At 43.4% G+C, this 15208-nt stretch overlaps 1 protein-coding gene and 1 long non-coding RNA gene across 2 annotated transcripts in view; both read right to left on the bottom strand.

Annotated features, from left to right (window-relative positions):
- LOC113875301 (zinc finger protein 91-like) overlaps positions 1–7774 on the bottom strand; it is a 42210-nt gene extending 34436 nt beyond the window's left edge. The window contains 3 exon segments of the mRNA XM_027513640.1: positions 64–173; positions 257–417; positions 7667–7774. Of these exon segments, the coding sequence (XP_027369441.1) occupies positions 64–74 (11 nt within the window). The 5' untranslated portion in view covers positions 75–173; positions 257–417; positions 7667–7774.
- A 5710-nt stretch (positions 7775–13484) lies between these two features.
- Positions 13485–15186, bottom strand: LOC113876398. Its single transcript, XR_003506478.1, has 2 exons — positions 15050–15186; positions 13485–13723 (listed from the first exon to the last, which is right to left on the bottom strand). It is a non-coding gene; the product is annotated as an uncharacterized LOC113876398 (long non-coding RNA).
- Positions 15187–15208: the final 22 nt, after the last annotated feature.

A 15208-nucleotide genomic window follows, 5' to 3' on the forward strand; every position in this document is an offset into this window, starting at 1 on the left:
CACAAATGGCAATGTTTAACACCACACAAGCACTAAGTACGCGCTAGGGACCTTGAGACGCACTTGGCACACATTGCTCCATTAGGTACCTCCCACACACCTGTGAAGAATCTAGTGTCGTACGAGTGGTGTGACGCTGGTCTGATCACCTCCACCTCTGTGCCTCTCCTCAGCTACAACAGGAGGGAAAAAAAGAGAATGTCAGTCCTAGGGTTACTGTGAGGGATGAATGAGCTCAATGCCCTTAGCCCTGTACCTGGCATTTTAGAAAGTTCTCAGTAAATGGTGATGGTCATGACTGTTGTTTCCACGTAACAGACGAGGAAGCCAAGGCTCGGTGAGGTCAAGAGGTGGGGAGGAACCTGAATCCACTCTCACAAAGGAGCTAATCTTCTAGATCTTGTATCTCTGTTGCTTCTAGGGGAAAAAAAAAATACACAGATGGGAGTCTGAGGTCTCATGAAAAGAGAAATGAGAGGTTGAGAGCTGGGGACAGAAGACAGACATGGAAACTGGAAGAGGACTCTGAAGTCAGAGGATCCGCCTGAAGGAGATGAGAACAGAATCAGGAAGGGTGGCGGCTTTGGAATCAGACCACTGGTATTTGAATACTGGCATCTCCAACATGCCACTACTTAGTCCCAAGGTCTGATCTGTAAATCAGGAATTAACTTGGTTATGATTAACCAGTGGCCAACAGAAGAGTCAAGATTTTCACCGAGAGCCTAACCTAATAGCACATCAGACTCACAGGGGAATTTTTAAAAAATGGTCAGACTTTAAATGGAAAGCAACTTATAAAAGCTGTATTTTAAAAATTGTTTTTTTTAAACAAAACAAAGACAAAGAAATCCTCAGAACTTATTCACAACTAATTAAATCAGAAACTGTGGAGGAGGGTTGCTAACATCTGCACTCTTACCCCTCTCCGAGCACCCCAGCCTGTGATTTCATTGTCCAGTCAGGACACTGCACCAGGAAACGAACCCCAGGTAACAGGACACGGGGTGGTAACCGTGATCAACGTGCAGTATTTCCCAAGCTCCGGTCAGCTCTATCGTAAGGCCTAAAATGCCCAGTTCTCCCCTGACACCTCTGAGCCTCACAGAGCCCAGAAGGCCTAGCTCCTAGCTCCTCTGCTCTCTCCAGACATGACCTTTTCCCTGGGGAAGACTCCCCATCCAGCTGGTTCGCCTATGAGTTAACCATGTTTTTATTTATTCATTTATTGGCTGTACCTCATGGCTTGTGGGATCTTAGTTCCCCAACTAGGGATCGAATCTGGGCCCCTGAAATGAAAGTGCTGGGCCTAAAGACTGAACTGCCAGGGAATTCCCTTAACCATATTTTATTTTAATTCATTAATTAACTAATTTATTTATTTGCCAGCACCACATGGCATGTGGGATCTTAGTTCCCCAACCAGAGATCAACATATGTCCCCTGCAGTGGAAGTGCAGAGTCCTAACCACTGGACCGCCAACAAGTCCCATCCCTTAACCATGTTTTTAGATTCTAGCTATTTAACATCTGTGATTCCTGACTTCTTCCTCAGTCTGTTGAATCACAGGGCCAGACTGTCAACCACAGTTAGTAACACATTCCCCACAAGCCAGCTTCCCAAGGCATGTGAGGGTCACAAGGGTCCATAACATGTTATGGAAAAAATTCAAACAAACTTTTTAGTCAATGTAAGATAACCCGCCCAACCACTGCCCCCTGCTCTCCTGTTCTTAGTACCCCAAAGTGGGATCTCACCACCTATTTACTTCCCACCACTATAGTCATAAAGACACAGTCCTCTTGCTCTGCTCCACGACTCCTGTGTGCGACAGGCCTTGTATGGCCCTGGGTGGCATGCTGTGTCTCTTTTTGGGGGAAACTTCTTTCTTGGTACAGAAAACCTTCTTTCTTGGTAACCTCTCCATGCTGTCATTCGATCACCTTTATAAATGAAGACCTGACACAGTTCACCCCATCAAATGATCAGATGTAGCCCACCTAGTTCTCAACCTAACAGGTTTTGCCTCTGTGCCAGCTTCAAAATTGTTCCAGCAAGCCAACCACATCCTCCTGCCAGAACCAAGGGTTACCCTGCTGCTGCTGCTGCTAAGACGCTTCAGTCGTGTCTGACTCTGTGCGACCCCACAGACGAGAGCCCACCAGGCTCCCCTGTCCCTGGGATTCTCCAGGCAAGAACACTGGAGTGGGTTGCCATCCTACCCTCTGTTTAATACAGAGCCTGCCTCCCAGAGCCACTGCTGCTTCATTCAAGTCCCAAGTGCAACCATGCGTGGCCTTGCATGGCTGTATGTGATAAACAAACTGCTGCCAACCTCATCTGCCCGACGCAGATATCTCATACTGTTTAGGACAGGGATTCCGCCTTCCTAAATAAGGTGAATAGGAAGTGATTGGAACACCATCACAATCATCCAGAAAGCTAAAAGAGAACACATTGGTCCAGGGACTTCCCTGGTGGTCCAATGGTTAAGATTTTGCCTTCCACTGCAGGGGGTGTGGGTTCAATCTCTGGTCAGGGAGATTCCACATGCCTCACAGGCAAAAAGCCAAAACATAAAACAGAAACTATACTGTAAAAAAAAAAAAAAAAAAAAATTCAATAAACAAACAAACCCACAGAAGCCCAGATTCATTGAAATGGTAAAAGGACTGGGTTTTTACCAACTTCCTTAGGTGATTCCAATATGGCCCAAGTTTGGGAACCACTGCAGTATTCTATTCTGCCCCTCAAGCTGTTATCTGAAATGCCTAATAGCCAGGAAGCCCATGACAGGACTAGAACTGGCACTCAGGCCTCCTGATGACTAGCCTCCTTCTTCTCTCTGTTGTAAGATGCCCTCGAAGGTCTAAAGAGGTAGGAGTAATTTGTAAATGCCCCGGGAGGCAAATCCTCAGAGGAAAAATGGAGGCTTCCATTTATACCAGTGGTGCCCAGCTGAAACATAATGCAAGTTACATGGGTAATTTAAATGTTTCTAGCAGACATGTTGAAAAATGTAAAAAGAAGTAGCCTTTATTTTAACAATATATTTAATGCAACATATCCAAAATATTACTTCAACCTGCAACAGAGATATTTTACATTCTTTTTCAGTGTTTGAAATCTCTTGTGTGTCCTACACTTAACAGCACATCTCAGTTGGCACCAGCAACATTTGAAGAACAACAGTCTCACGTGGCCAATGGCTACCATAGTGAATGGTGCAGACTCAGGCCTTTTTAACGCAATAGAGACCATATGATTATCCCCGAGGAACCGCTGCTGCTGCTGCTAAGTTGCTTCAGTTGTGTCTGACTCTGTGCGACCCCACAGATGGCGGCCCACCAGGCTCCCCAGTTCCTGGGATTCTCCAGGCAAGAACACTGGAGTGGGTTGCCATTTCCTTCTCCAATGCATGGAAGTGAAAAGTAAAAGTGAAGTCACTCAGTCGTGTCCTATTCTTAGTGACCCCATGGACTGCAGCCTACCAGGCTGCTCCATCCATGGGATTTTCCAGGCAAGAGTACTGGAGTGGGGTGCCATTGCCTTCTCCGCCCCTAGGAACTGACTAGGTTCAAAAGACAACCAATTCTGTTAGTTATCAGTTTCAACAAAGGTTATTATGGAAACGATTCATTTTTGCTCAACTGTATGGTCAAATTGAACTATTAAAAGAAAATGGGGGAGAAAAGAAAACCCTAAAATATTCTTTGCACTTTTAATAACTCACTGCATTTTTCATACTGCATACTCTTCTGTAATAGAAAAAAAAGTACAACTGTAGTCTATAATACATATAGGATGTACTACGTGCCAGGCACCATTTCAAGCACTTTCCACATCATATTTCTTTTAATCATCACATGTCCAACTCTTTGTGACCCCCTCAGCTGTAGCCCGCCAGGCTCCTCTGTCCATGGAATTCTCCAGGCAAGAATACTGGAGTGGGGTACCATTTCCTTCTCCAGAGGATCTTCCTAACCCAGGGATTGAACCCAGGTCTCCTGCATTGAAGGCAGATTCTTTACCATCTGAGCCACTAGGGAAGCCCCCAAAACTTTAATTCTGTGGTTACCTGATGTGAGAAAACCGAGGCACAGAGAAGTTAAGTAAGCTGTGCTGGCCACAGAGTGCTGGAACAAGGAGGTTTTAAAGCTAGCTGCTGAGGTTTAACTCTGGCTCTGCCCCTTGCTGGGTCACCAGGTCATTTATTCAACTGTCTTAGACTGTTTCTTCATTTAAAAAATGACAATAATAATTATTGCACTGGAAATTCACTGAAACAGAAGAGGTGCCCAACAAATGTTAGCTTTTCTCAGCATCCCCATCACAATCCTGACATAACAAACAAAAAACTGAACACTAACATCGATTTGACAATAAATTTATGGTTACCAGGGGAAGGCAGAGGGACAAATTAGGAGTTTGGGATTAAAATATACACAGTTCTATACACAAAACAGATAATCAACAAGGACTCACTGTACAGCACAGGGAACTATACTCAGTATTTTATAGTAACCTTTAGGGAAAAGAATCTGAAAAGACTATATATACATATGTACTGAATATATATATATATATACACATATACACACACATATATGCTCATATATATAAATAACTGAATCACTGTGCTGCATACCTAAAACTAACATGAAAGTAAAAGTCATCAGTTGTGTCTGACTCTACTGGAGAGGGTACCCTTTCCCTTCTCCAGGGGATCTTCCCAACCCAGGGATCCAACACCAGGTCTCCCACATTGCAAGCGGATTCTTTACCAGCTGGGCCACAAGGGAAGTCCAAGAATACTAGGGGGAGTAGCCTATCCCTTCTCCAGTAGATCTTCCCAACCCAGGAATTGAACCAGGGTCTTCTGCATTGCAGGTGGATTCTTTACCAACTGAGTTATCTGGAAAGCTTGAAACTAACATAACATTGTAAATTAACTATGCTTCCATTTAAAAAAAAAATTTATTTGCTTCCAAGGAAATCTGTCTTACACATGACAAAATTAGGCATAATGATACATCAACTTTTTTTTTTTAAGGTAAAAAGTAGATTTATTTAGAGAGAAATACACTTTACAGAGTGTGGGCCATCCCAGAAGGCAGGAGAGTTGATGATACATCAAACTTTGAACACTCGGAAAAAGCTGATGAATTCTACAGCTCGCCAAAGGAATGTGAGGCACCAGACAAGGCATATGCCTATAGACTGCCTTTCTGTTTTGTTCTCTAATTCCAGGCTATAGCCCCTCTGGGCGACTGTTTGCATCACACTTACTCACTAAATAATTCCTTTCTGCCGACCCTGTGCTGGACTCTCCAAAAAGATTAGGACCAGGTCCATGAATCAGAGGTCCCTGTAGCCTAATAGGAGAGAAAGATGAAACTGAGAGTTATATGCCCATGGCAAGTGCAACTCCAAAGAAGCACAGGAAACTTATCATTTTCCTTTCATAATTCCAACTCTTTCTAACGTTCTTATATAAAAAACATTCTCCTAGTGGCCAAGTGTGAAAAATCGTAGAGTTGCTGTTAATACCTGTTATGGACTGAATTTTGAGTCCTACCCCTAAACTCACACATGGAAGTCCTAATCACCAGAACCTCAGAATGTGGCTGCATTGGCAAACAAGGCATTTAAAGGGGTGATTAAGTTAAAATGAGGTCATTAGGGTGGGCCCTAAGTCAATCTGACTGGCATCCTTCTTTGAAGAAACTGGACATAAATAGGGATAGTAGGGGCATGCACACACACAAAGGAAAGACCTTGTGAGGACATGACAAGAAGGCAGCCATCTGCAAGCCATGGAGAGAGGCCTCAGAAGAAACCAAATTTGCTGACAGACTCCTAGCTCCAGACTGTGAGAAAATCTGTTTCTGTTGTCTATGCCAGCCAGGCTGTGATATTTTGTACCAGTAGAAGCTGAAGCTCCAATACTTTGGCCATCTGATGCGAAGAGCTGACTCACTGGAAAAGACTCTGATGCTGGAAAAGACTGAAGGCAGGAGGAGAAGGAAACAACAGAGGATGAGATGGTTGATGGCATCACCGACTGGATGGACATGAGTTAGAGCAAGCTCTGGGAGTTGGTAATGGACAGGGAAGCCTGGCGTGCTGCAGTCCACGGGGTCGAAAAGAGTCGGGCATGACTGAGCGACTGAACTGAGGCACTGTACTTCAGATACACTAACTTATTTCTTCTCATCTAACCATGTCATGATCTTTAACTTCAGCTTACTTGTTTTTATGATATATCGCCCCCTGCTGCAACTCAATAGTCCATCTTGAATTTTTTTTCCACTTTTACAAATAATACATGGATCTGTCATTTCAGGTGCCTCTTACATTCAGTGATGTGTCAGTGATGTGGCATGCTGCAGTACATGGGGTTGCAAAGAGTCGGACCCAACTGAACGACCGAACAACAAGTTTTAGCAAATTAATATAGTCTCGGTATAATAACTAATGTTTAAGTTCTATTGACTCAACATCTGGGTTTGCTTTAAAATACTCAATGGGAAAAACCTGTGCATGGGGATAGAGCGATGCAACAAGATCAGCAAGAACTGAAGCAGGATGACTGTTACACAGGAGTCATTATATTACACTTTGTGGGGCTTCCCCCATGGCTCAGATGGTAAAGAATCTGCTAGCAATGAGAGAGACCCAGGTTCTATCCCTGGGTCGGAAAGATCCCCTGGAGAACGGAAGGGCAACCCACTCCAGTATTCTTGCCTGGAGAATTCCAGGGACAGAGGAGCCTGGCAGGTTGTCTGGAAATTTCCAGAATTAAGAGTTAAGGATATGAATAACCTGATAACAATTGTATATAATATAGATAAATACATATAGAAAAGCTGCTAAACAGAAGTGCACTTAAATGTTGATAATCGTCTATATCCTATAGGTCTGTGTCCTATATACGTCATACACATCCTACAAGTTATAACATACGTATCTACGTGGGTAATTCGTAATGGTTTTGACTATGTCATAGCTCTACATTTTCTGAATTCTCTACAATGAATGTGCATTTCTTCTATAATCAGTATACAAACTTTAAATAATATTTAAAATAAGATTAAGTGAGAATGCTTTCAAATTTTTACAAAGACGGCCAAACTCACTAACACTGCTTTCAAATCCTCTACAATAAAATTTCAACCTACCTGCACAAATTGATCCCAAAAGTCTCCTCTGCAGCCAGTTTCCTAATGGTTGACTATTTCGATAGACTGCTTTTCTATCTACGAATGGCAAGTGAGTATCTGCCTTATACTCTTAATATCCCTTTTTATATTAAAGGAATCCAAGGAACAGAAAGAATAAATTCGCATCTAACGTTACCTCGCTAGGAAGTAACTAACGGTGTGGAAGGTGCTGGAGCAGGCGGATTGGACAGCAAAGAGACCTGGAGACAGTCAAACTGCCGATTTCAGTCCGCCTACAACCCCAGGACTTGTGAACCGCCCCAAACGCAGAGAATCCAGCCGTTAAGAGGAAGGCAAGCGGCCGCCCTCGCCCTTCCATCCCGCCCTCTGTTGCAAGTCGCGGCTTTTCTGCCCTGCGACCGAATACCGAGTCCAGCTGATCCCAGGACCGGGTGAGAAAAGTTAAAAGAGACGGCAGGCTCCCAAGGAATCACTCACCTACCTGTGAGAACCAAAGGCCGCAATCGCAATCTCCTAAAGCGGAAATACCTCCAACTATTCGCAGCCCCTGGACTACATTTCCCAGGATCCCCGAGAGGGGAAGGAGCCACTACCCCGCCCCCGACAGGAAGTGACGTGTTCGACAGCGCAGGCCTGAATCGAATTTCCCAGAATCCACGAAAGCAGCGAGGTTCGTGTTCTTGCCCTCCGGTAGGCGAAATACCAGCAGACACGCACAGCGCTGATTATGATTTTTATTTCCCCAGCGCAGCGAATAACCCCTCCGCGCTTTCCCGGAGCGGAAGTTCCGAATCACAGGAAGCCTCCGAGACCACACCTCCCAGAATGCTCTCTGCCGCTGAGCTTCCCACCTGTCTGCAATTTTACTTTTGAATTAGCAGGTGGATGGGGTCGCTATAAGTTGGACACGACTGAGCGACTTCACTTTCACTTTTCACTTTCATGCATTGGAGAAGGAAATGGCAGCCCACTCCAGTGTTCTTGCCTGGAGAATCCCAGGGACGGGGGAGTCTGGTGGGCTGCAGTCCATGGGGTCGCGAAGAGTCGGACACGACTGAAGCGACTTAGCATAGCATAGCATATGTGTAGGAGAAGGCGATGGCACCCCACTCCAGTACTTTTGCCTGGAAAATCCCATGGATGGAGGAGCCTGGTGGGCTGCAGTCCATGGGGTCTCGAAGAGTCGGACACGACTGAGCGACTTCACTTTGATTTCCCACTTTCATGCACTGGAGAAGGAAATGGCAACCCATCCCAGTGTTCTTGCCTGGAGAATCCCAGGTGCGGGGGAGCCTGGTGGGCTGTCGTCTATGGGGTCGCACAGAGTCGGACACGACTGAAGCGACTTGGCAGCAGCAGTAGCAGCAGCATATGTGTAAGCTGTCGGGCGCTTGTAGAACTTGGCTTTTTTACCCCCCCTCGCTTCCTGACAGAAATTGGAAATATGTATGGAAAAGTAAATGGCAAATAATTGTAAAGGCGTGGTATGTGTGAGAGATCTCTTCAAGAAAATTAAAGATACCAAGGGAACATTTCATGCAAAGATGGGCTCGATAAAGGACAGAGATGGAATGGACCTAACAGAAGCAGAAGATATTAAGAAGAGCTGGCAAGAATACACAGAAGAACTGTACAAAAAAGAGCTTCATGACCAAGATAATCACGATGGTGTGATCCCTGACCTAGAGCCAGACATCCTGGAATGTGAAGTCAAGTGGGCCTTAGAAAGCATCACGACGAACAAAGCTAGTGGAGGTGATGGAATTCCAGTTGAGCTATTTCAAATCCTGAAAGGTGATGCTGTGAAAGTGCTGCACTCAATATGCCAGCAAATTTGGAAAACTCAGCAGTGGTCACAGGACTGGAAAAGGTCAGTTTTCATTCCAATCCCAAAGAAAGGCAGTGCCAAAGAATGCTCAAACTACCGCACAATTGCACTCATCTCACACGCTAGTAAAGTAATGCTCAAAATTCTCCAAGCCAGGCTTCAGCAATACGTGAATCGTGAACTTCCAGATGTTCAAGCTGGTTTTAGAAAAGGCAGAGGAACCAGAGATCAAATTGCCAACATCCGCTGGATCATGGAAAAAGCAAGAGAGTTCCAGAAAAACATCTATTTCTGCTTTATTGACTATGCCAAAGCTTTTGACTGTGTGGATCATGATAAACTGTGGAAAATTCTGAAAGAGATGGGAATACCAGACCACCTGACCTGCCTCTTGAGAAACCTATATGCAGGTCAGAAAGCAACAGTTAGAGCTGGACATGGAACAACAGACTGGTTCCAAATAGGAAAAGGAGTACGTCAAGGTTGTATATTGTCACCCTGCTTATTTAACTTATATGCCGAGTACATCATGAGAAACGCTGGGCTGGAAGAAGCACAAGCTGGAATCAAGATTGCCCGGAGAAATATCAATAACCTCACATATGCAGGTGACACCACCCTTATGGCAGAAAGTGAAGAGGAACTAAAAAGCCTCTTGATGAAAGTGAAAGAGGAGAGTGAAAAAGTTGACTTAAAGCTCAACATTCAGAAAATGAAGATCATGGCATCCAGTCCCATCACTTCATGGGAAATAGATGGGGCAACAGTGGAAACAGTGTCAGACTATTTTTCTGGGCTCCAAAATCACTGCAGATGGTGACTGCAGCCATGAAATTAAAAGACGCTTACTCCTTGGAAGGAAAGTTATGACCAACCTAGATAGCATATTGAAAAGCAGAGACATTACTTTGCCAACAAAGGTCCATCTAGTCAAGGCTATGGTTTTTCCAGTGGTCATGTATGGATGTGAGAGTTGGACTGTGAAGAAAGCTGAGCGCCGAAGAATTGATGGCTTTTGAACTGTGGTGTTGGAGAAGACTCTTGAGAACCAGTCCATTCTAAAGGAGATCAGCCCTGGGTGTTCTTTGGAAGGACTGATGCTAAAGCTCAAACTCCAGTACTTTGGCCACCTCATGTGAAGAGTTGACTCATTGGAAAAGACTCTGATGCTGGGAAGGAATGGAGGCAGGAGGAGAAGGGGACGACAGAGGATGAGATGGCTGGATGGCATCACCGACTTGATGGACGTGTTTGAGTGAACTCCGGGAGATGGTGACCAACAGGGTGGCCTGGCATGCTGCGATTCATGGGGTCGCAAAGAATCAGACACGACTGAGCGACTGAACTGAACTGAACTGAGCTATAATGAACCATCTTCTTTACTACCTGGCCCTGTATTCAACCTTGGCCAAGAAAACGAGATGCGACCATTGAATGGGATGTGAAACAGAAGCAGAAAAATGCTCCGCTTTTGCTTTGGTTTTCTTACATCGTTAGGAAATTGAAATATTACTTGTATTTCGAAAAAGTTATTCATCTTCCAATTAAGAAATCACACCATGTAATTCTTTTTCCTTTTTAACCGGTTAATTGACGTGTAATTTTAAGGTACAACATATGTTGATTTGATGCATTAATGTATTGCAATATGATTATCATCTTAGTGTCAGCTAACACTTCTATCACCTCAACTAGTTTTCATGACTTTTTTGGTTTCAGAACAATTAGGGTCTAGTCCCTTAGAAACTTTGAAGTTTACAATACAGTATTATTGATTATATCACTATGCTGTCCATTAGCTCTCCAGGACGTATCTCCTAGTCCAAATTTGTACCCTTAAAAAACAGTATCCCATTCACACCCAGCCCCCTAACCTGGAATAGCTATCATTCTACTCTGTATTTATGAATTCGCCTTTTTTAAGATTCCACATACAAGTGATAATAAACAGTATCTCTCTGTCTGATTTAATCTCACTTTAGCATAATACTCACCTTTGCTTTGCAAATGGGTCTGTTTCTTTTCCTTCTTATGGCTGAATAAATTCCATTGTATATATGCCACAACTTCAACACTTAGGTTGTTTCCCTATTGTGAATAATGCTGAAAGAAACATGGGAGTGCACGTACCTCTTCAAATAACTATTTTCATTTATTTTGAATATACAAGCAGAAGTAAAATTGCTATGTTAGTTGCTCAGTCATGTCCAACTCTTTGTGATCCCATGGACTGCAGCCTGCCAGGTTCCTCTGTCCGTGGAATTTTTCAGGCAAGAATACTGGAGTGGGTAGCCATTCCCTTCTCCAGGGGATCTTCCCAACCCAGGAATTGGAACTGGGTCTCCTGTATTGGAGGCAGATTCTTTACCACCTGAGCTACTGGGAAGCCCATCTTTGTAGTAGAGTTTGGAATTAGGAAGTGGGATGTCTCTGGCTTTGTTCTTCTTTCTTCTGATTGCTTTGGCTATTACAGGTTTTTGTGGCTCCATACAAAATTTTAGAATTTTTTTTCTATTTCTGTGAAATATGCCATTGGAATTTTGATACAAATTGCACTGAGTCTATAGACGGCTTTTGGGTAGTAGGGACATTTTAATGATATTAATCCTTCTGATCCAAGTACACAGCATATTTTTCTGCTTATTTGTGTCTTCAATTTCTTCCATCAAAGTCTTATCATTTTTGGTATACAGGTCTTTCATCTCCTTATTTAAATTTATTCCTAAGTATTTTTATTGTCTTTAGTGATACTGTGAATGGAATTATTTTACATATATTGTTACTGTATAAAAATAGCAACTGGTTTTTGTATGTTAATTTTGTATTATTCAACTTGACAGAAGGCACTAATGAGTTCTAACAGTTTTGATGTATAGTGTTTAGAAAATATATATTTATTTATATATCTCTTTTGTTTGTATCTGCAAAGGCAATTTTATTTCTTCCTTTCTGACTTGGATGCCTTTTAATTTCTTTATATTTTGATTGCTCAGCTAGGACTTCCAGTACTCTGTGGAATAGAAGTGGTGAGAGTGGGCACCTTTGTTTTCTGTTTGTAAAGGAAAAGCTTTCAACCTTTCACCACTGAATATGACGTTAGCTCTGAGTTCACTGTATATGGCTTCTATTACATTGAGTTATGTTCCATCTAGGAGAAGGCAATGGCACCCCACTCCAGTACTCTTGCTTGGAAAATCCCATGGATGGAGGAGCCTGATGGGCTGTAGTCCATGGGGTCCCCAAGAGTCGGACATGACTGAGTGACTTCCCTTTCACTTTTCACTTTCATGCTTTGGAGAAGGAAATGGCAACCCACTCCAGCGTTCTTGCCTGGAGAGTCCCAGGGACCGGGGAGCCTGGTGGGCTGCCGTCTATGGGGTCGCACAGAGTCGGACACGACTGAAGCGACTTAGCAGCAGCAGTAGCATGTTCCATCTATACCAATTTGTTGAGAGTTTTTATCATCAAAGGATGTTGTACTGTCAAATGCTTTTTCTGTATCTATTGAGATGGTCCTATGATTTTTATCTTTCATCTTGTTAAAGTGATGTAACGTGGTACATATTGCATATGTTGAATCATCCTTGTATAGGAGGGATAAATCCCACTTGGTCCTAGTGTTGTTTAGTCGCTAAGTCATGTCTGACTCTTTTGTGACCCCATGGCCTGTAGCCTGCCAGGCTCCTCTATCCCTGGGATTTCCTGGGCAAGAATACTGGAGTGGGTAGCCATTTCTTTCTCCAAGGGATCTTCCCAACCCAGGGATCAAACCCATGTCTCCTGCATTGGCCGTCATATTCTTTACCACTGAGCCACCAGGGAAACCCTGGTCCTAGTATATGATCCTTTTAATATTCTGTTGAGTTCAATTTGTTGATATTTTGTTGAGAAGTTTTCCATCTATGTTTTTCAGAGATATTAGTCTGCAGTTTTCTTTTCTTGTATTCATCTTTTTGTGATGGGCTTGTTTCACTTAGTACAACGTTCTCTAGATACATCCGCGTTATAGCATGTGTCGGAATTTTTTCTTTTTAAGGCTAAGTAATAGAGCATAAAATATCCAAATGATTTGCCAAATAAATAGCAAATCCTTTAACCCAAATCTTAAAGTTATTGTTCCATAAAGGTGCAACATTCCTCTCATTCATTGTTGAGAAGAGTAAAAGCAGCTTATCGTCACTCACCAAGATATACAGTCATAATATCACAGGGTTCTATATTCATAAAATCAGAATCACACATTTCCATCTCATGTAGTTTCTCACTTAATAAGCCTGTTCACACTTAATAAGCCTATTTTAAGTAATCCGTTCACAATATCCGTAAAATGCCCACATAATAAAAGCATGTCTTTAAAGGTATCACATACATTTTAAGTCATACTCACAGATAAAAACACACAATCTCATAACTAAAGCCATAATCTCACAGGCCTCAAAATGTGCATTATATTATATAATTCCACACACAGTCACAAAAGCACTCAAACTTTTTAATGCTTATTTACAAAGAGTCTGGGAAGGGAAGTTTTATTAGGAGACCAAAATATGTGTTCAAACTTCATTTTCAAGGTGCCCAGACAGCTGGAGAAGGAAATATCCACTTCATCCTGGGATCATGGAAGACTCACATGAGGGAAGGTCAGAGTTTACTGCAGTTTCACCTAAGGTCAGCAGGTACAGTGCTGTTTTCACAAGTCCCACTGAAGAACTGAAGAAGAATAAGGCAGAATTGAAATCTGATTTGATTTGGGTAAGATGCGGGGCTGTATTAGAACTTCTGTGGGGCCCTTCAACAATAAATAGAAAATAAAAATAACAGTATTTTGTGATTCTTTAGGTATAGTAATAATAATAAGTTGAGTTTCTTTGAATTAAACATTTCCTTTGACCAAAAATTAATGTTTATTTCTGATTTTAAAAGACTTATTGGTAGGCCCCTAAAATCAACCCTGAGTATTCACTGGAAAGACTGATGCTGAAGTTCCAATATTTTGATGTGAAGAGCCGCCTCATTGGAAAAGACACTGATGTTGGGAAAGATTGAGGGCAGGAGAAGGGGGCGACAGAGGATGAGATGGTTGGGTGGCATCACGGACTCAGTGGACATGAATTTGAACAAACTCTGGGCGATAGTGAAGGACGGGGAAGCCTGAGGTGCTGCAGTTCATGGCGTCACAAAGAGTCGGAAAAAGCAACTAAACCCTAACAACAAAGAGTATTGTGGGCTCTAGACGTTTTGCATACTATGTCTAATGGATGAGTTGGCCCTGCTAGCGTATGTCTCTGGCAAAAGTCAGCCAGAAGTAGCCCTTAACGGAAAGAAACGCAAGATACTGGGCAGGAGGAATTTCAGGGTGGGGATGGAGGAGTGGGAAGGAAGTGTGCTTAACAAGTTTTATAATATCTCAAAATCTGAAACAAACCATCTTCATATTTACACTCTAGGAAACAAACCAAACAGAAAAACAATCCCATACATAGTGGTTGTTTAGTCGCTAAGTCGTGTCTGACTCTTTGTCCTCAAGGACTGTAGCCTGCCAGGATTCTCTGTCCATGGGATGTCCCTGGCAAGAAAACTGAAGCAGGTTGCCATTTCCTTCTTCAGGGGATCTTTCCTACCCAGGGATAGAACCCCCATCTTCTGCATTGACTGGCGGATTCTTTACTGCTGAGCCACAAGGGAAGCCGCCATACATGGTTACAGACACACATTGAGGTCCCACAGAAACACAGAGAATGAAAACGCAAACACACAACCCCAGGGGTTCTTTCTTTAAAAACAAATGCACACTTAATGCCAGGTGTGCTTCTGGCGCTACTCGGGATGCTGATGCTACCTAAGCGGGAATGGGGGTAGGGATGGGGGTCAAAAGACTGAAGTCCCAATCCTCAGAGCTCACACCCAAGAAACCACCGTACACAAGAGCCCGCCGTCTCCTCCTGCTGCAGGTTTGGGGCTCTGAAGTTCCCAGGATCCCACCCGCCTTCTACAGACTGGACACAGATTCCACTCGCTTTTTCCGTGTATGCTAACCTCACCAGCTACCATCTTCCTTCAGAGGGGTCTAGCCGTTCTCCACCGCGCGCTGACACAGTCCTGGCATCTGCGAATTCGGATCGCCGAGCTCTCTCAGAGCCAGAAATGTTCCGGATGGACTGCATTTCCCAGAAGCCACCGGGCTCGCATCAGCCT

This window comes from Bos indicus x Bos taurus, chromosome 18 (genome assembly GCF_003369695.1).
Source record: "Bos indicus x Bos taurus breed Angus x Brahman F1 hybrid chromosome 18, Bos_hybrid_MaternalHap_v2.0, whole genome shotgun sequence".
Taxonomy (NCBI): Eukaryota; Metazoa; Chordata; class Mammalia; order Artiodactyla; family Bovidae; genus Bos; species Bos indicus x Bos taurus.